Source organism: Dendropsophus ebraccatus, chromosome 9 (genome assembly GCF_027789765.1).
Source record: "Dendropsophus ebraccatus isolate aDenEbr1 chromosome 9, aDenEbr1.pat, whole genome shotgun sequence".
Taxonomy (NCBI): Eukaryota; Metazoa; Chordata; class Amphibia; order Anura; family Hylidae; genus Dendropsophus; species Dendropsophus ebraccatus.
In genome coordinates, this window is record NC_091462.1 from 120,684,064 (window position 1) to 120,703,136 (window position 19,073).

General features: G+C 60.4%; 2 protein-coding genes across 4 annotated transcripts in view; one reads left to right on the forward strand and one right to left on the reverse strand.

Annotated features, from left to right (window-relative positions):
* The window catches only part of RNF40 (ring finger protein 40), a 31,983-nt gene extending 31,241 nt beyond the window's left edge, over positions 1–742 (reverse strand). For both annotated transcript variants that reach the window (XM_069984758.1, XM_069984757.1), the window contains exon 1: positions 644–742. The gene's annotated coding sequence lies outside the window, so the exon portion shown is untranslated. The remainder of the gene's footprint in view (positions 1–643) is intronic.
* A 12-nt stretch (positions 743–754) lies between these two features.
* On the forward strand, positions 755–18,553 carry CFAP119 (cilia and flagella associated protein 119). 2 transcript variants are annotated; one of them, XM_069984760.1, is made up of 9 exons: positions 759–915; positions 9,655–9,686; positions 11,243–11,308; positions 14,522–14,691; positions 14,791–14,861; positions 17,053–17,169; positions 17,313–17,382; positions 18,137–18,182; positions 18,264–18,553. In XM_069984760.1, exons 1-9 carry the CDS (start codon positions 841–843, stop codon positions 18,283–18,285), a joined length of 669 nt encoding a protein of 222 aa, XP_069840861.1. In that variant the 5' UTR covers positions 759–840; the 3' UTR covers positions 18,286–18,553. The 2 variants fall into 2 exon arrangements, with proteins under 2 accessions (XP_069840862.1, XP_069840861.1); XM_069984761.1 differs by lacking the exon at positions 18,137–18,182 and having other exon boundaries at positions 755–915.
* The last annotated feature ends 520 nt before the right edge of the window (positions 18,554–19,073 follow it).

Sequence of the window (19,073 nt, forward strand, 5' to 3'; positions counted from 1 at the left end):
CCTGCAGCCATTATATTATTACTGATCCTCCTCCTCCTGCAGACATTATATTACTGATCCTCCTCCTCCTGCAGACATTATATTATTACTGATCCTCCTCCTCCTCCTGCAGCCATTATATTATTACTGATCCTCCTCCTCCTGCAGCCATTATATTATTACTGATCCTCCTCCTCCTGCAGCCATTATATTATTACTGATCCTCCTCCTGCAGACATTATATTATTACTGATCCTCCTCCTGCAGACATTATATTATTACTGATCCTCCTCCTGCAGACATTATATTATTACTGATCCTCCTCCTCCTCCTCCTCCTGCAGACATTATATTATTACTGATCCTCCTCCTGCAGACATTATATTATTACTGATCCTCCTCCTCCTCCTGCAGACATTATATTATTACTGATCCTCCTCCTCCTCCTGCAGACATTATATTATTACTGATCCTCCTCCTCCTCCTGCAGACATTATATTATTACTGATCCTCCTCCTCCTCCCATTATATTATTACTGATCTCTTCCCCGTAGATGATACCGCACTGATCATCCTGCACAGATACCGCAGCCTCAGTAGAGCTCCCGTGCACACGGGTGACCGGACACACATTACACAGGAGAATTATAACACTTCTCTCTTACCTTCTCCGCCGCCATCCTTCACGACAGCCGGAAGTGATTGTGAGATATCCGCGCATGCGTACTGAGGTCAAAGGATACGCGTCACTTCTACCTGTGTCCCACCTCCTCTACAGTTATTAGCTGTCGTAGATGTCAGTCATGTGACGCTCAGCTACAATTGGCTGCTGTATGTTAAGCGCGACCAGAATCAGTTACCCATGGTAACCGGTTGTCCAGGAAACCAGACGCCGAGCAGGATGTGTGACGAAGCAGAGAACGGCGGATGGAACCGGGTGAGAGACGTGAGGAGAGCCGAGGGGGGAGGTGTACCGGGAGACGTGAGGAGGGGGAGGTGTACCGGGAGACGTGAGGAGGGGGAGGTGTACCGGGAGACGTGAGGAGGAGGGGGGAGGTGTACCGGGAGACGTGAGGAGGGGGAGGTGTACCGGGAGACGTGAGGAGGAGGGGGAGGTGTATCGGGAGACGTGAGGAGAGCCGAGGGGGGAGGTGTACCGGGAGACGTGAGGAGGGGGAGGTTACCGGGAGACGTGAGGAGGAGGGGGAGGTGTACCGGGAGACGTGAGGAGAGCCGAGGGGGGAGGTGTACCGGAGACGTGAGGAGGAGGGGGGAGGTGTACCGGGAGACGTGAGGAGGAGGGGGAGGTGTACCGGGAGACGTGAGGAGGAGGGGGGAGGTGTACCGGGAGACGTGAGGAGGGGGAGGTGTACCGGGAGACGTGAGGAGGAGGGGGAGGTGTACCGGGAGACGTGAGGAGAGCCGAGGGGGGAGGTGTACGGGGAGACGTGAGGAGAGCCGAGGGGGGAGGTGTACCGGGAGACGTGAGGAGGAGGGGGGAGGTGTACCGGGAGACGTGAGGAGGAGGGGGGAGGTGTACCGGGAGACGTGAGGAGGAGGGGGGAGGTGTACCGGGAGACGTGAGGAGGAGGGGGGAGGTGTACCGGGAGACGTGAGGAGGAGGGGGGAGGTGTACCGGGAGACGTGAGGAGGAGGGGGAGGTGTACCGGGAGACGTGAGGAGGAGGGGGAGGTGTACCGGGAGACGTGAGGAGGAGGGGGAGGTGTACCGGGAGACGTGAGGAGGAGGGGGGAGGTGTACCGGGAGACGTGAGGAGGAGGGGGGAGGTGTACCGGGAGACGTGAGGAGGGGGAGGTGTACCGGGAGACGTGAGGAGAGCCGAGGGGGGAGGTGTACCGGGAGACGTGAGGAGGGGGAGGTGTACCGGGAGACGTGAGGAGGGGGGAGGTGTACCGAGAGACGTGAGGAGGGGGGAGGTGTACCGGGAGACGTGAGGAGGGGGGAGGTGTACCGAGAGACGTGAGGAGAGCCGAGGGGGGAGGTGTATCGGGAGACGTGAGGAGGGGGGAGGTGTACGGGGAGACGTGAGGAGAGCCGAGGGGGGAGGTGTACCGGGAGACGTGAGGAGGAGGGGGAGGTGTACCGGGAGACGTGAGGAGGAGGGGGAGGTGTACCGGGAGACGTGAGGAGGAGGGGGAGGTGTACCGGGAGACGTGAGGAGGAGGGGGAGGTGTACCGGGAGACGTGAGGAGAGCCGAGGGGGGAGGTGTACCGGGAGACGTGAGGAGAGCCGAGGGGGGAGGTGTACCGGGAGACGTGAGGAGGAGGGGGAGGTGTACCGGGAGACGTGAGGAGGAGGGGGAGGTGTACCGGGAGACGTGAGGAGGAGGGGGAGGTGTACCGGGAGACGTGAGGAGGGGGGGGAGGTGTACCGGGAGAACGGGAGGAGGAGGGGGAGGTGTACCGGGAGACGTGAGGAGGAGGGGGAGGTTGTACCGGGAGACGTGAGGAGGAGGGGGAGGTGTACCGGGAGACGGTGAGGAGGAGGGGGAGGTGTACCGGGAGACGTGAGGAGGAGGGGGGAGGTGTACCGGGAGACGTGAGGAGGAGGGGGAGGTGTACCGGGAGACGTGAGGAGAGCCGAGGGGGGAGGTGTACCGGGAGACGTGAGGAGGGGGAGGTGTACCGGGAGACGTGAGGAGGGGGAGGTGTACCGGGAGACGTGAGGAGGAGGGGGAGGTGTACCGAGAGACGTGAGGAGGAGGGAGGTGTACCGGGAGACGTGAGGAGAGCCGAGGGGGGAGGTGTACCGGGAGACGTGAGGAGAGCCGAGGGGGGAGGTGTACCGGGAGACGTGAGGAGAGCCGAGGGGGGAGGTGTACCGGGAGACGTGAGGAGGGGGAGGTGTACCGGGAGACGTGAGGAGAGCCGAGGGGGGAGGTGTATCGGGAGACGTGAGGAGGGGGGAGGTGTACCGGGAGACGTGAGGAGAGCCGAGGTGGGAGGTGTACCGGGAGACGTGAGGAGAGCCGAGGGGGGAGGTGTACCGGGAGACGTGAGGAGGGGGGAGGTGTACCGGGAGACGTGAGGAGAGCCGAGGGGGGAGGTGTACCGGGAGACGTGAGGAGAGCCGAGGGGGGAGGTGTACCGGGAGACGTGAGGAGGGGGAGGTGTACCGGGAGACGTGAGGAGAGCCGAGGGGGGAGGTGTACCTGGAGACGTGAGTAGAGCCGAGGGGGGAGGTGTACCGGGAGACGTGAGGAGAGCCGAGGGGGGAAGTGTACCGGGAGACGTGAGGAGAGCCGAGGGGGGAGGTGTACCGGGAGACGTGAGGAGGTGGAGGTGTACCGGGAGACGTGAGGAGAGCCGAGGGGGGAGGTGTATTGGGAGACGTGAGGAGAGCCGAGGGGGGAGGTGTACCGGGAGACGTGAGGAGAGCCGAGGTGGGAGGTGTACCGGGAGACGTGAGGAGAGCCGAGGGGGGAGGTGTACCGGGAGACGTGAGGAGGGGGAGGTGTACCGGGAGACGTGAGGAGAGCCGAGGGGGGAGGTGTACCGGGAGACGTGAGGAGAGCCGAGGGGGAGTGTACCGGGAGACGTGAGGAGGGGAGGTGTACCGGGAGACGTGAGGAGAGCCGAGGGGGGAGGTGTACCGGGAGACGTGAGGAGAGCCGAGGGGGGAGGTGTACCGGGAGACGTGAGGAGGGGGAGGTGTACCGGGAGACGTGAGGAGAGCCGAGGGGGGAGGTGTACCGGGAGACTGGAGGAGGGGAGGGTGTACAGGGAGACGTGAGGAGGGGGGGAGGTGTACCGAGAGACGTGAGGAGGGGGGAGGTGTACCGGGAGACGTGAGGAGGGGGGAGGTGTACCGAGAGACGTGAGGAGAGCCGAAGGGGGGAGGGTGTATCGGGAGACGTGAGGGAGGGGGAGGTGTACGGGGAGAACGTGAGGAGAGCCGAGGGGGGAGGTGTACCGGGAGACGTGAGGAGGAGGGGGAGGTGTACCTGGAAGACGTGAGGAGGAGGGGGAGGTGTACCGGGAGGACCGTGAGGAGGGAGGGGGGAGGTGTACCGGGAGACGTGAGGGAGGAGGGGGAGGTGTACCGGAAGACGTGAGGAGAGCCGAGGGGGAGGTGTACCGGGAGACGTTGAGGAGGAGGGGGAGGTGTACCGGAGACTGAGATGAGGGGGAGGTGTACCGGGAGACGTGAGGAGGAGGGGGAGGTGTACCGGGAGACGTGAGGAGGGGGGAGGTGTACCGGGAGACGTGAGGAGGAGGGGGAGGTGTACCGGGAGACGTGAGGAAGGAGGGGGGAGGTGTACCGGGAGACGTGAGAGGAGGGGGAGGTGTACCGGGGAGACGTGAGGAGGAGGGGGAGGTGTACCGGGAGACGTGAGGAGAGGGGAGGTGTACCGGGAGACGTGAGGAGGAGGGGGAGGTGTACCGGGAGACGTGAGGAGAGCCGAGGGGGGAGGGTGTACCGGGAGACGTGAGAGTGGGGAGGTGTACCGGGAGACGTGAGGAGGGGGAGGTTGTACCGGGAGACGTGGAGGAGGAGGGGGAGGTTTACCGAGAGACGTTAGGAGGAGGGGAGGTGTACCGGGGAGACGTGAGGAGAGCCGAGGGGGGAGGTGTACCGGGAGACGTGAGGAGAGCCGAGGGGGGAGGTGTACCGGGAGACGTGAGGAGAGCCGAGGGGGGAGGTGTACCGGGAGACGTGAGGAGGGGGGAGGTGTACCGGGAGACGTGAGGAGAGCCGAGGGGGAGGTGTATCGGGAGACGTGAGGAGGGGTGGGTGTACCGGGAGACGTGAGGAGAGCCGAGGTGGGAGGTGTACCGGGAGACGTGAGGAGAGCCGAGGGGGGAGGTGTACCGGGAAGACGTGAGGAGGGGGAGGTGTACCGGGAGACGTGAGGAGAGCCGAGGGGGAGGTGTACCGGGAGAACGTGAGGAGAGCCGAGGGGGGAGGTGTAACCGGGAGAAACGTAGAGGGGAGAGCCGAGGGGGAGGTGTACCGGGAGACGTGAGGAGAGCCGGAGGGGGGGAGGTGTACCGGGAGACGTGAGTAGAGCCGAGGGGGAGGTGTACCGTGGAGACGGTGAGGAGAGCCGAGGGGGGAAGGGTACCGGGAGACGTGAGGAGAGCCGAGGGGGAGGTGTACCGGAGACGTGAGGAGGTGGAGGTTGTACCGGGAGACGTGAGGAGAGCCGAGGGGGAGTGTATTGGAGACGTTGAGGAGAGCCGAGGGGGGGAGGTGTACCGGGAGACGTGAGGAGAGCCGAGGTGGGAGGTGTACCGGGAGACGTGAGGAGAGCCGAGGGGGGAGGTGTACCGGAGACGTGAGGAGGGGGAGGTGTAACGTGGAGACTTGAGGAGAGCCGAGGTGGGGAGGTGGTACCGGAGACGTGAGTAAGCCGAGGGGGGAGGTGTACCGGGAGACGTGAGGAGGGGGAGGTGTACCGGGAGACGTGAGGAAGCCGAGGGGGGAGGTGTACCGGGAGACGTGAGGAGAGCCGAGGGGGGAGGTGGTACCGGAGGACGTGAGGAGAGCCGAGGGGGGAGGTGTACCGGGAGACGTGAGGAGGTGGAGGTGTACCGGGAGTACGTGAGGAGAGCCGAGGGGGGAGGTGTATTGGGAGACGTGAGGAGAGCGAGGGGGGAGGTGTACCGGGAGACGTGAGGCGAACCGAGGGGGAGGTGTACCGGGAGACGTGAGGAGGAGGGGGGAGGTGTACCGGAGACGTTGAGGAGAGCCGAGGGGGGGAGGTGTACCGGGAGACGTGAGGAGGAGGGGGGAGGTGTACCGGGAGACGTGAGGAGAGCAGAGGGGGGAGGTGTACCGGGAGACGTGAGGAGAGCCGAGGGGGGAGGTGTACCGGGAAACGTGAGGAGAGCCGAAGGAGGAGGTGTACCGGGAAACTTGAGGAGGAGGGGGGAGGTGTATCGGGAGACGTGAAGAGGGGGGAGGTGTACCGGGAGACGTGAGGAGGGGGGAGGTGTAGCGGGTGACGTGAGGAGGGGGGAGGTGTACCGGGAGACGTGAGGAGGGGGGAGGTGTACCAGGAGACGTGAGGAGAGCGGAGGGGGAAGGTGTACCGGGAGACGTGAGGAGAGCGGAGGGGGGAGGTGTACCGGGAGACGTGAGGAGAGCGGAGGGGGGAAGTGTACCGGGAGACGTGAGGAGAGCGGAGGGGGGAGGTGTATCGGGAGACGTTAGGAGAGCGGAGGGGGGAGGTGTAGCGGGTGACGTGAGGAGGGGGAGGTGTACCGGGAGACGTGAGGAGGGGGGAGGTGTACCGGGAGACGTGAGGAGGGGGGAGGTGTACCGGGAGACGTGAGGAGAGCCGAGGGGGAAGGTGTTTTGGGAGACGTGAGGAGGTGTACCGGGAGACGTGAGGAGGTGTACCGGGAGACGTGAGGAGGTGTACCGGGAGACGTGAGGAGGTGTACCGGGAGACGTGAGGAGGGGGTAGGTGTACCGGGAGACGTGAGGAGGGGGGAGGTGTACCGGGAGACGTGAGGAGGGGGGAGGTGTACCGGGAGACGTGAGGAGGGGGAGGTGTACCGGGAGACGTGAGGAGGGGGGAGGTGTACTGGGAGACGTGAGGAGGGGGAGGTGTACCGAAGACGTGAGGAGGGGGAGGTGTACCGGGAGACGTGAGGTGAGCGGAGGGGGGAGGTGTACCGGGAGGGGGAGGTGTACCGGGAGACGTGAGGAGGTGTAGCGGGAGACGTGAGGAGGGGGAGGTGTAGCGGGAGACATGAGGAGGGGGGAGGTGTACCGGGAGACGTGAGGAGAGCGGAGGGGGGAGGTGTAGCAGGAGACGTGAGGAGGGAGGAGGTGTAGCGGGAGACGTGAGGAGGGGGAGGTGTACCGGGAGACGTGAGGAGGGGGGAGGTGTACCGGGAGACGTGACGAAAGCAGGGGTGGGGGGAGACGTGAGGAGAGTGGAGGGGGGAGGTGTACCAGGAGATGTGAGGAGAGTGGAGGGGGGAGGTGTATTGGGAGACGTGAGGGGGGGAAGTGTGCTGGGAGACGTAAGGAAAGTGGAGGGTGGGAGGTGTATCGAGATACGTGAGGAGACCAGGGGGAGGTGTACCGGGAGACATGATGTGAGCGGAGGGGTAGTGTGTACCAGGAGACGTGAGAAGAGCAGAGGGGGGGGGTGTACTGGGAGACGTGAGGAGAGCGAAGATGGGAGGTGTATTGGGAGACGTGAGGGGAGAGGGTGTACCGGGAAACGTGTGGGGGGAGTTGTGCCGGGAGACTTGAGGGGTGGGGGTGTACTGGGAGAGCGGAGGTGTACAAGGACACGTGAGGAAAGCGGAGGGGGAGGAGTAGAGCGGAGGTGTAACGGAAGACATGGGAGGGGGGGGTTGTACCAAGAGACGTGAGGAGGACGGAGGGGAAGGTGTACCGGGAGACGTGGGGGGAGGAGTAACGGGAGACGTGAGGAGGGGGGAGGTGTACTGGAAGATGTGAGGAGAGTGGGATCGGAGATGTACCGGAAGATGTGAGGAGGTGTACCGGGAGACGTGAAGAGAGCGGAGGGGGGGAGGTGTACCTGGAGACACGAGGAGAGTGGAGGAGGGAAGGTGTGCCAGTAGACTCAAGGAGAGCGGAAAGGGGGGGTGTATTGGGAGAGTGCCGAGGGTGAGGTGTACCAGGAGAGGACTGGGGGGAGGTGGACCAGGAGACGTGTGGAGAGTGGGGGGAGGTGTACCGGGAGACTTGAGGAGACTAAGGGGAGGTGTATCGGGAGATGTGGGGGGGGTGACGTGAGGAGAGCGAGGGGAGTTGTACCGGGAGACGTGATGTGAGGAGATCGAGGGGAGGTGTCCCAGGAGACGTTATGTAAGGAGAGCGAGGGGAGGTGTACCGGGAGACGTTACGTAAATAGAGCGAGGGGAGGTGTATCGGGAGACTTGATTTGAGTAGAGCAAGTGGAGGTGTATAAGGAGACGTAATGTGAGGAGAGCGAGGGGAGGTGTTTTGGGAGACGTGATGTGAAGAGAGCGAAGGGAGATGTACCAGGAGACGTGATGTGAGGAGAGCGAGGAGAGGTGTATCTGGAGACGTAATACGAGGAGAGATGTACCAGGAGACGTGATGTGAGGAGAGCGAGGAGAGGTGTATCTGGAGACGTAATGCGAGGAGAGATGTACCAGGAGACGTGATGTGAGGAGATCAAGGGGAGGTATACCGGGAGACTAAGGGGAGGTGTACCGGGAGATGTGAGGGGGGGGGGGACTTGAGGAGAGTGAGGGGAGTTGTACCGGGAGACGTGACGTGAGGAGAGCGAGGGGAGGTGTACCGGGAGACGTGATGTAAGGAGAGCGAGGGGAGGTGTATCGGGAGATGTGACGTGAGGAGAGATGTACCAAGAGACGTGATGTGAAGAGAGCAAGGGGAGGTGTATCGGGAGACTTGATTTGAGGAGAGCAAGGGGAGGTATATATGGAGACTTGATTTGAGGAGAGCGAGTGGAGGTGTATTGGGAGACGTAATGTGAGGAGAGCGAGGGGAGATGTACCAGGAGACGTGATGTGAGGAGAGCGAGGAGAGGTGTATCGGGAGACGTGATGTGAGGAGAGCGAGGGGAGATGTACCAGGAGACGTGATGTGAGGAGAGCGAGGAGAGGTGTATTTGGAGACGTAATGCGAGGAGAGATGTACCAGGAGACGTGATGTGAGGAGATCAAGGGGAGGTGTACCGGGAGACTAAGGGGAGGTGTACCGGGAGATGTGAGGGGGGGGGGGACTTGAGGAGAGTGAGGGGAGTTGTACCGGGAGACGTGACGTGAGGAGAGCGAGGGGAGGTGTACCGGGAGACGTGATGTAAGGAGAGCGAGGGGAGGTGTATCGGGAGATGTGACGTGAGGAGAGATGTACCAGGAGACGTGATGTGAAGAGAGCAAGGGGAGGTGTATCGGGAGACTTGATTTGAGGAGAGCGAGGGGAGGTATATATGGAGACTTGATTTGAGGAGAGCGAGTGGAGGTGTATTGGGAGACGTAATGTGAGGAGAGCGAGGGGAGATGTACCAGGAGACGTGATGGGAGGAGAGCGAGGAGAGGTGTATCGGGAGACGTGATGTGAGGAGAGCGAGGGGAGGTGTATCGGGAGACGTAATGTGAGGAGAGCGAGGGGAGATGTACCAGGAGACGTGATGGGAGGAGAGCGAGGAGAGGTGTATCGGGAGACGTGATGTGAGGAGAGATGTACCAGGAGACGTGATGGGAGGAGAGTGAGGAGAGATGTATCGTGAGACGTGATGTGAGGAGATGAAGGGGAGGTGTATCGGGAGACGTGACGTGATTAGAGCGAGGGGAGGTGTCCCGGGAGACGTGATGTGAGGAGAGCGAGGAGAGGTGTATCGGGAGACGTGACGTGAGGACAGTGGGAGAGAGGTGTGTCGGGAGACGTGACGTCATTAGAGCGAGGGGAGGTGTACCAGGAGACGTGATGTGATTAGAGCGAGGGGAGGTGTACCAGGAGACGTGACGTGATTAGAGCAAGGGGAGGTGTACCTGGAGACGTGATGTGAGGAGAGTGGGAGAGAGGTGTACCTGGAGACGTGATGTGAGGAGAGTGGGAGAGAGGTGTACCTCTGGATGGGGGAGAGGCATGGTCTGCATAGCGGGGTCTACAGTACTGTACTCTGACCGGGAAGTGACGTAACCCCAGAGTAATCAACGCTTCATTATGTTCTAGGTAAAAATTAAAGAAGCCAAAGTGTCTCTGTGGTGAGTGTGTAAACTGCCCCGCCCTTATGTGTGTGTACTGTGTATACTGTCCCGCCCCTATGTGTATATACCGTGTATACTGTCCCGCCCCCTTTGTGTATATACTGTGTGTACTGTCCCGCCCCTTCGTGTATATACCGTGTATACTGCCCCGCCCCTTTGTGTATATACTGTGTATACTGCCCCGCCCCTATGTGTATACACTGTGTATACTTCCCCGCCCCTATGTGTATATACTGTGTATACTGTCCCGACCCTATGTGTATATACCGTGTATACTGTCCCGCCCCTATGTGTATATACTGTATGTAGCCCTTCCCCTGTGTGTGTACATACTGTATGTAGCCCTTCCCGTGTGTGTGTGTGTGTGTGTGTGTGTATATCTGTATCCCTCCCCCTGTGTGTGTGTGTGTGTATGTCTGTAGCCTTATATATACGTATAAGCTGTTCCCTTAGCCCCTCCCCTGCTGTCCCCTTAGCCCCTCCCCTGCTGTCTCCTCCCCTGCTGTCCCCTTAGCCCCTCCCCTGCTATGTCTCTTCCTCTGCTGCCTCCTTAGCCCCTCCCCTGCTGTGTCTCCTCCCCTGCTATCCCCTTAGCCCATTCCCATGCTGTCCCTTTAGCCCCTCACCTGCTGTGTCTCCTTCTCTACTGTTCCCTTAGCCCCTCCTCTTCTGTTTTCCCTTTCTCTGCTGTTACTTTAGCCCCTCCCCTGCTGTGTCCCCTTCTCTGCTGTTCCCTTAGCCCCTCCCCTGCTGTGTCTCCTCCCCTGCTGTTTCCCCTCCTCTGCTGTCCCCTTAGTCCCTCTCCTGCTGTGTCCCCTTCCCTACTTCCCTTTAGCCCCTCTCCTGCTGTGTTTTCTCCTCTGCTGTCCCTTAGCCCCTCTCCTGCTGTGTCTCCTCCTCTGCTGTTCCCTTAGCCACTCTCCTGCTGTGTCTCCTCCTCTGCTGTTCCCTTAGCCACTCTCCTGCTGTGTCTCCTCCTCTGCTGTTCCCTTAGCCCCTCTCCTGCTGTGTCTCCTCCTCTGCTGTTCCCTTAGCCCCTCCCCTGCTGTGTCTCCTCCTCTGCTTTTTTCTTTAGCTCCTCCCCTGCTGTCTCCTCCTCTGCTGTTACCTTAGCCCCTCCCCTGCTGTGTCTCCTCCTCTGCTGCCTCCTTAGCCCCTCCCCTGCTGCGTGTCTCCTCCTCTGCTGCCTCCTTAGCCCCTCCCCTGCTGTGTCCCCTCCCCTGCTGTGTTTTCTCCTCTGCTGTCCCCTTATCCCCTCCTCTGCTGTCCCCTTAGCCACTCTCCTGCTGTGTCTCCTCCTCTGCTGTTCCCTTAGCCCCTCCCCTGCTGTGTCCCCTCCCCTGCTGTGTTTTCTCCTCTGCTGTCCCCTTATCCCCTCCTCTGCTGTTCCCTTAGCCACTCTCCTGCTGTGTCTCCTCCTCTGCTGTTCCCTTAGCTCCTCCCCTGCTGTGTCTCCTCCTCTGCTGTTACCTTAGCCCCTCCCCTGCTGCCTCCTTAGCCCCTCCCCTGCTGCGTGTCTCCTCCTCCACATCTTACAGATTTTGGTCTTTTAGGAGAGATTTGACAGTGAGCGACCTGGAAAGGCTGGAACACTCCCAAAGCAGTGAGGATATCTGCAGGTAGTATTATCTGCGGTTAGTGTAGTACACTGGGGGATGATAGATGACAGTGTACCCCCCCCCCCCCCCCCATCATGTGTCCTCTCCTGTATACAGCTCCGGGGGATGATAGATGACAGTGTAACCCCCCCCCATCATGTGTCCTCTCCTGTATACAGCTCCGGGGGATGATAGATGACAGTGTACCCCCCCCCCCCCCCCCCATCATGTGTCCTCTCCTGTATACAGCTCCGGGGGATGATAGATGACAGTGTACCCCCCCCCATCATGTGTCCTCTCCTGTATACAGCTCCGGGGGATGATAGATGACAGTGTACCCCCCCCCATCATGTGTCCTCTCCTGTATACAGCTCCGGGAGATGATAGATGACAGTGTACCCCCCCCCCCCATCATGTGTCCTCTCCTGTATACAGCTCCGGGGGATGATAGATGACAGTGTACCCCCCCCCCCCCATCATGTGTCCTCTCCTGTATACAGCTCCGGGAGATGATAGATGACAGTGTACCCCCCCCCATCATGTGTCCTCTCCTGTATACAGCTCCGGGAGATGATAGATGACAGTGTACCCCCCCCCCCATCATGTGTCCTCTCCTGTATACAGCTCCGGGGGATGATAGATGACAGTGTAACCCCCCCCCATCATGTGTCCTCTCCTGTATACAGCTCCGGGGGATGATAGATGACAGTGTAACCCCCCCCCCCCCCCCATGTGTCCTCTCCTGTATACAGCTCCGGGGGATGATAGATGACAGTGTACCCCCCCTCCCCCCATCATGTGTCCTCTCCTGTATACAGCTCCGGGGGATGATAGATGACAGTGTAACCCCCCCCCATCATGTGTCCTCTCCTGTATACAGCTCCGGGGGATGATAGATGACAGTGTAACCCCCCCCCCCCCCCCCCATGTGTCCTCTCCTGTATACAGCTCCGGGGGATGATAGATGACAGTGTACCCCCCCCCCCCCCCCCCATCATGTGTCCTCTCCTGTATACAGCTCCGGGGGATGATAGATGACAGTGTACCCCCCCCTCCCCCCCATCATGTGTCCTCTCCTGTATACAGCTCCGGGGGATGATAGATGACAGTGTACCCCCCCTCCCCCCCATCATGTGTCCTCTCCTGTATACAGCTCCGGGGGATGATAGATGACAGTGTAACCCCCCCCCCCCCCATCATGTGTCCTCTCCTGTATACAGCTCCGGGGATGATAGATGACAGTGTACCCCCCCCCCCCCATCATGTGTCCTCTCCTGTATACAGCTCCGGGGGATGATAGATGACAGTGTACCCCCCCCCCCCCCATCATGTGTCCTCTCCTGTATACAGCTCCGGGGGATGATAGATGACAGTGTAACCCCCCCCCCCATCATGTGTCCTCTCCTGTATACAGCTCCGGGGGATGATAGATGACAGTGTAACCCCCCCCCCCCATGTGTCCTCTCCTGTATACAGCTCCGGGGGATGATAGATGACAGTGTACCCCCCCTCCCCCCCATCATGTGTCCTCTCCTGTATACAGCTCCGGGGGATGATAGATGACAGTGTACCCCCCCCATCATGTGTCCTCTCCTGTATACAGCTCCGGGGGATGATAGATGACAGTGTACCCCCCCCCATCATGTGTCCTCTCCTGTATACAGCTCCGGGGGATGATAGATGACAGTGTACCCCCCCTCCCCCCCATCATGTGTCCTCTCCTGTATACAGCTCCGGGGGATGATAGATGACAGTGTACCCCCCCCCATCATGTGTCCTCTCCTGTATACAGCTCCGGGGGATGATAGATGACAGTGTAACCCTCCCCCCCCCCATCATGTGTCCTCTCCTGTATACAGCTCCGGGGGATGATAGATGATAGTGTACCCCCCCTCCCCCCCATCATGTGTCCTCTCCTGTATACAGCTCCGGGGGATGATAGATGACAGTGTACCCCCCCCCCCCCATCATGTGTCCCTCTCCTGTATACAGCTCCGGGGGATGATAGATGACAGTGTAACCCCCCCCCATCATGTGTCCTCTCCTGTATACAGCTCCGGGGGATGATAGATGACAGTGTAACCCCCCCCCATCATGTGTCCTCTCCTGTATACAGCTCCGGGGGATGATAGATGACAGTGTAACCCCCCCCCCATCATGTGTCCTCTCCTGTATACAGCTCCGGGGGATGATAGATGACAGTGTAACCCCCCCCCCCCCCCCCCATGTGTCCTCTCCTGTATACAGCTCCGGGGGATGATAGATGACAGTGTAACCCTCCCCCCCCCCCATCATGTGTCCTCTCCTGTATACAGCTCCGGGGGATGATAGATGACAGTGTACCCCCCCTCCCCCCCATCATGTGTCCTCTTTTGTATACAGCTCCGGGGGATGATAGATGACAGTGTACCCCCCCTCCCCCCCATCATGTGTCCTCTCCTGTATACAGCTCCGGGGGATGATAGATGACAGTGTACCCCCCCTCCCCCCCATCATGTGTCCTCTCCTGTATACAGCTCCGGGGGATGATAGATGACAGTGTACCCCCCCCCCCCCATCATGTGTCCTCTCCTGTATACAGCTCCGGGGGATGATAGATGACAGTGTAACCCCCCCCCCATCATGTGTCCTCTCCTGTATACAGCTCCGGGGGATGATAGATGACAGTGTAACCCCCCCCCCCCCCCCATGTGTCCTCTCCTGTATACAGCTCCGGGGGATGATAGATGACAGTGTACCCCCCCTCCCCCCCATCATGTGTCCTCTCCTGTATACAGCTCCGGGGGATGATAGATGACAGTGTAACCCCCTCCCCCCCATCATGTGTCCTCTCCTGTATACAGCTCCGGGGGATGATAGATGACAGTGTACCCCCCCTCCCCCCCCATCATGTGTCCTCTCCTGTATACAGCTCCGGGGGATGATAGATGACAGTGTAACCCTCCCCCCCCCCATCATGTGTCCTCTCCTGTATACAGCTCCGGGGATGATAGATGACAGTGTACCCCCCCCCCCCCCCCCCCCCCCCCCCCATCATGTGTCCTCTCCTGTATACAGCTCCGGGGGATGTTAGATGACAGTGTAACCCCCCCCCCCCCCCATCATGTGTCCTCTCCTGTATACAGCTCCGGGGGATGATAGATGACAGTGTAACACCCCCCCCCCCCCCATGTGTCCTCTCCTGTATACAGCTCCGGGAGATGATAGATGACAGTGTCACCTTTCTTCGGGCAGGGCCCTGTGTGATTGGCTAGATGGGAGCAGTGACTGGGCTGATCCTCGCTCCTCGGCTCTGCTGGATCTCTATTACTACGCAGTCAGGTTTTGCAGAGACTGCGGCTTCACCAGGGAGCAGACGTCCTGTGTTCTGTCCATTGTGAAGGAGACCCACGTGGCTTGTGTAGGTGAGACCCCTGATGTCTGATCATTATTTGGAGTGGTGGGGCTGCAGGCTATACACCCCCTCTACCCCCTTATACCCCTGTACCCCTTTATCTGTCTAGGGTCACCCCTGAGCAATGTCGCACAGTGTTACCACCACCTTCAGGAGATGCTCCTCTGTCACGCTGTCCATGTAAGTTTCACCACGTTCTGGTCACTGTCACCCTGACCCCCCCCCCCCTCCCCACGTGTTCCGGTCACTGTCACCCCTGTCTCTTCCACGTGTTCCGGTCACTGTCACCCCTGTCTCCCCCCATGTGTTCCGGTCACTGTGACCCATGTCTCCCCCCTACGTGTTCTGGTCACTGTGACCCATGTCTCCCCCCTACGTGTTCCGGTCACTGTGACCCATGTCTCCCCCCTACATGTTCCGGTCACTGTGACCCATGTCTCCCCCCCACGTGTTCCGGTCACTGTGACCCCTGTCTTCCCCCCACGTGTTCCGGTCAGTGTCACCCCTGTCTTCCCCCCATGTGTTCCGGTCAGTGTCACCCCTGTCTTCCCCCACGTGTTCCGGTCACTGTCACCCCTGTCTCCCCTCACGTGTTCCTGTCCATGTCTCCCCCCTACGTGTTCCGGTCACTTTGACCCCTGTCTCCCCCCTACGTGTTCCGGTCACTGTGACCCCTGTTTCCCCCCATGTGTTCCGGTCACTGTGACCCCTGTTTCCCCCCATGTGTTCCGGTCACTGTCACCCCTGTCTCCCCCCACGTGTTCCGGTTAGTGTCACCCCTGTCTCCCCCCATGTGTTCCGGTCACTGTCACCCCTGTCTCCCCCCCCCCCCCACACGTGTTCCGGTCACTGTCACCCCTGTTTCCCCTCACGTGTTCCTGTCCATGTCTCCCCCCTACGTGTTCCGGTCACTTTGACCCCTGTCTCCCCCTTACGTGTTCCGGTCAGTGTCACCCCTGTCTCCCCCCACGTGTTCCGGTCAGTGTCACCCCTGTCTCCCCCCCCACGTGTTCCGGTCAGTGTCACCCCTGTCTCCCCCCCCACGTGTTCCGGTCAGTGTCACCCCTGTCTCCCCCCACGTGTTCCGGTCACTGTCACCCCTGTCTCCCCCCACGTGTTCCGGTCCATGTCTCCCCCCCCCCCCCCCCCCCCACGTGTTTCGTCACTGTCGTCCCTGTCTCCCCCCCCCCCCCCCCCCCCTACGTGTTCCGGTCACTGTGACCCCTGTCTCCCCCCCTACGTGTTCCGGTCACTGTGACCCTGTCTCCCCCACGTGTTCCGGTCCATGTCTCCCCCCACGTGTTCGGTCACTGTGACCCCTGTCTCCCCCCACGTGTTCCGGTCACTGTGACCCCTGTCTCCTCCCACGTGTTCCGGTCCATGTCTCCCCCCCCCCCCCCCACTACGTGTTCCGGTCACTGTGACCCCTGTCTCCCCCCACGTGTTCCGGTCACTGTGACCCCTGTCTCCCCCCACGTGTTCCGGTCACTGTGACCCCTGTCTCCCCCCACGTGTTCCGGTCACTGTGACCCCTGTCTCCCCCCACGTGTTCCGGTCACTGTGACCCCTGTCTCCCCCACGTGTTCCGGTCCATGTCTCCCCCCCCACGTGTTCGGTCACTGTGACCCCTGTCTCCCCCCATGTGTTCCGGTCACTGTGACCCCTGTCTCCCCCCATGTGTTCCGGTCACTGTGACCCCTGTCTCCCCCCACGTGTTCCGGTCACTGTGACCCCTGTCTCCCCCCACGTGTTCCGGTCACTGTCGCCCCTGTCTCCCTCCACGTGTTCCGGTCACTGTCGCCCCTGTCTCCCCCCACGTGTTCCGGTCACTGTCGCCCCTGTCTCCCTCCACGTGTTCCGGTCACTGTCGCCCCTGTCTCCCTCCACGTGTTCCGGTCACTGTCGCCCCTGTCTCCCCCCACGTGTTCCGGTCACTGTCACCCCTGTCTCCCCTCACGTGTTCCTGTCCATGTCTCCCCCCTATGTGTTCCGGTCACTGTCACCCCTGTCTCCCCCCACGTGTTCCGGTCACTGTCACCCTGCCCCCCCCCCACACACACGTGTTCCGGTCACTGTCACCCCTGTCTCCCCCCACGTGTTCCGGTCACTGTCACCCCTGTCTCCCCCCACGTGTTCCGGTCACTGTCACCCTGACCCCCCCCCCCCCCCCACACACACACACACGTGTTCCGGTCACTGTCACCCCTGTCTCCCCCCACGTGTTCCGGTCACTGTCACCCTGACCCCCCCCCCCCCCCCCCCACACACACACACGTGTTCCGGTCACTGTCACCCCTGTCCCCCCCCACGTGTTGTGGTCCATGTCTCCCCCCTACGTGTTCCGGTCACTGTCCCCCGTTCTCTTTTGCAGCGTCCTCCCTTCAGCAGCACCATCTTCTCCCCGCAGCAGCTTCTGCAGGTGACGCACTATGTTGTGGAGACCTATTTTCGCCATTTCAAGCTGTATAAATACGTGTTCACCCCTCAGGTAAGGAGGGCGATGGAGGCCATCTGATCATTACCTCTTTCTTAGCAACCAGATTTCAGCTCTGGAGGATGTAGGTGGGGTTGCTATGGTACCTGTGGACATTCTTCTGCAGCAGTGCTGAGTACACTTGTGTTTCCTTGCAGGTTCATTTAGATCTCTCAGTCACGTACAGTGGAATTGCTGAGACCGAGGATACAAGGACAAGTGATGAAGGTGCAGTGACTGAGCAGCAGAGAGGAGGCAGTGCTGGGTACTGGGGTAGCAGTCAGGGGAGTACTAGGACAGCACATTGCCTGGAGGAGCAGTAGGTACCGTGGCACAGGTGGGGCAGCAGTAGGTAGAACAGCAGTGGGTAGCATGGCAATGGGCAGGGCAGCAGTATGTAGCACAGCAGAGGTGAGGCAGCAGTAGGTAGCGTGGCACAGGTGGGTCAGCAGTAGGTAGAACAGCAGAGGTTAGGCAGCACAGCAGTGGGCGGGGCAGCAGAATGTAGCACAGCAGAGGTGAAGCAGCAGTAGGTAGTGTGGCACAGGCGGGGCAGCAGTAGGTAGCACAACGGAGGTGAGGCAGCAGTAGGTAGTGCAGCACACCAGTAGGTAGTGTGGCACAGGCGGAGCAGCAGTAGGTAGCACAGCAGTGGGCGGGGCAGCAGTTGGTAGCACGGCAGTGGGCGGAGCAGCAGTATGTAGCACAGCAGAGGTGAGGCGGCAGTGGGTAGCACAGCAGAGGTGAGGCAGCAGTGGGTAGCACAGCATAGGTGAGGCAGCAGTGAGTAGCACAGCAGAGGTGAAGCAGCAGTAGGTAGTGTGGCACAGGTGGGGCAACAGTGTAGGTATCGCAGCAGTGGGTAGCACAGCAGAGGTGAGGCAGCAGTAGGTCGTGCAGCACAGGCGGGGCAGCTATAGGTAAGCACAGCAGGGCCAGGCTGTGGCACTATGGTAACACGTGGTACGGTTGTCACTTTCAGCTGCAGTAGAGAAGTATGGCCCTGATGGCAGTGCACATGGCACAGGGTAAGTGGGGAGTTCTGCTCTGAAGGCTCTCCTGGACTGTATATTCAGCTTCCTGTTGGTAATTTCCTCCTCTATCCTCAGGGAGATACTGAGCAGTTCCTGATGTGGGACATGGGCCTGGATCAAGCACCTGATGGGTGTCACCCCATCTATTCCAACCATCGCTCCAAGACAACACCACCGATCCTCCTGTCTGTGCCCTTAAGCCAATCAGCAGCCTGCAGAATGGGCCTCGGCCCAAAGACGTTATACTGGTCTGGGAGCAGCACCTCTGGATGTAGACCACCCCTTTAAGATGTCCGATTCTCTCATGTTTTATAACACCCTGTATTATAATATAATAAGCTGTTATAAAGTGACTGATGATGCTGCAGGGGTCTCTCACCTGACTAACCAGTACCTGACCTGGAGGAGGAGGAGCACCATGGCCACTAAATCTTTCATAAATATGTAAATTAGCCAGTTTAGTAGGGATTCACACCCCTCCAGGGTCCTGTACGCTATGGGGGCAGGTAACACAAGGCCCCTCCTCCTCCTTGGAGTCCAGTACACTATGGAAGCAGGTAACAGAATGCTCCTCCTTGGGGTCCTGTATACTATGGGGCAGGTAAGAGAATGCCTCCCTCTTTGGGGTCCCATACGCTATGAGGGCAGGTAAGAGAATGCCCCTCCTCTTTGGGGTCCCGTACGCTATGGGGGCAGGTAAGAGAATGCCCCTCCTCCGTGGGGTCCCATACGTTATGGGGGCAGGTAACAGAATGCTTCTCCTCCTTTGGGTCCTGTACATTATGGGGGCAGGTAAGAGAATGCTCCTCCTTCTCCTTGGGGTCCCATATGTTATGGGGGCAGGTAACAGAAGGCCCCTCCTCCTCGGGGTCCTGTACACTATGG

What these genes read in the sequence shown, in the direction of transcription:
- CFAP119 (XM_069984760.1), top strand. Translation starts at nt 841, where the DNA reads ATGGTAACCGGTTGTCCAGGAAACCAGACGCCGAGCAGGATGTGTGAC. An exon ending in TCCTCTGTCACGCTGTCCAT is followed by an intron (nt 14,862 to 17,052) that starts GTAAGTTTCACC and finishes TCTCTTTTGCAG; the next exon opens with CGTCCTCCCTTCAGCAGCAC. An exon ending in AATACGTGTTCACCCCTCAG is followed by an intron (nt 17,170 to 17,312) that starts GTAAGGAGGGCG and finishes GTTTCCTTGCAG; the next exon opens with GTTCATTTAGATCTCTCAGT.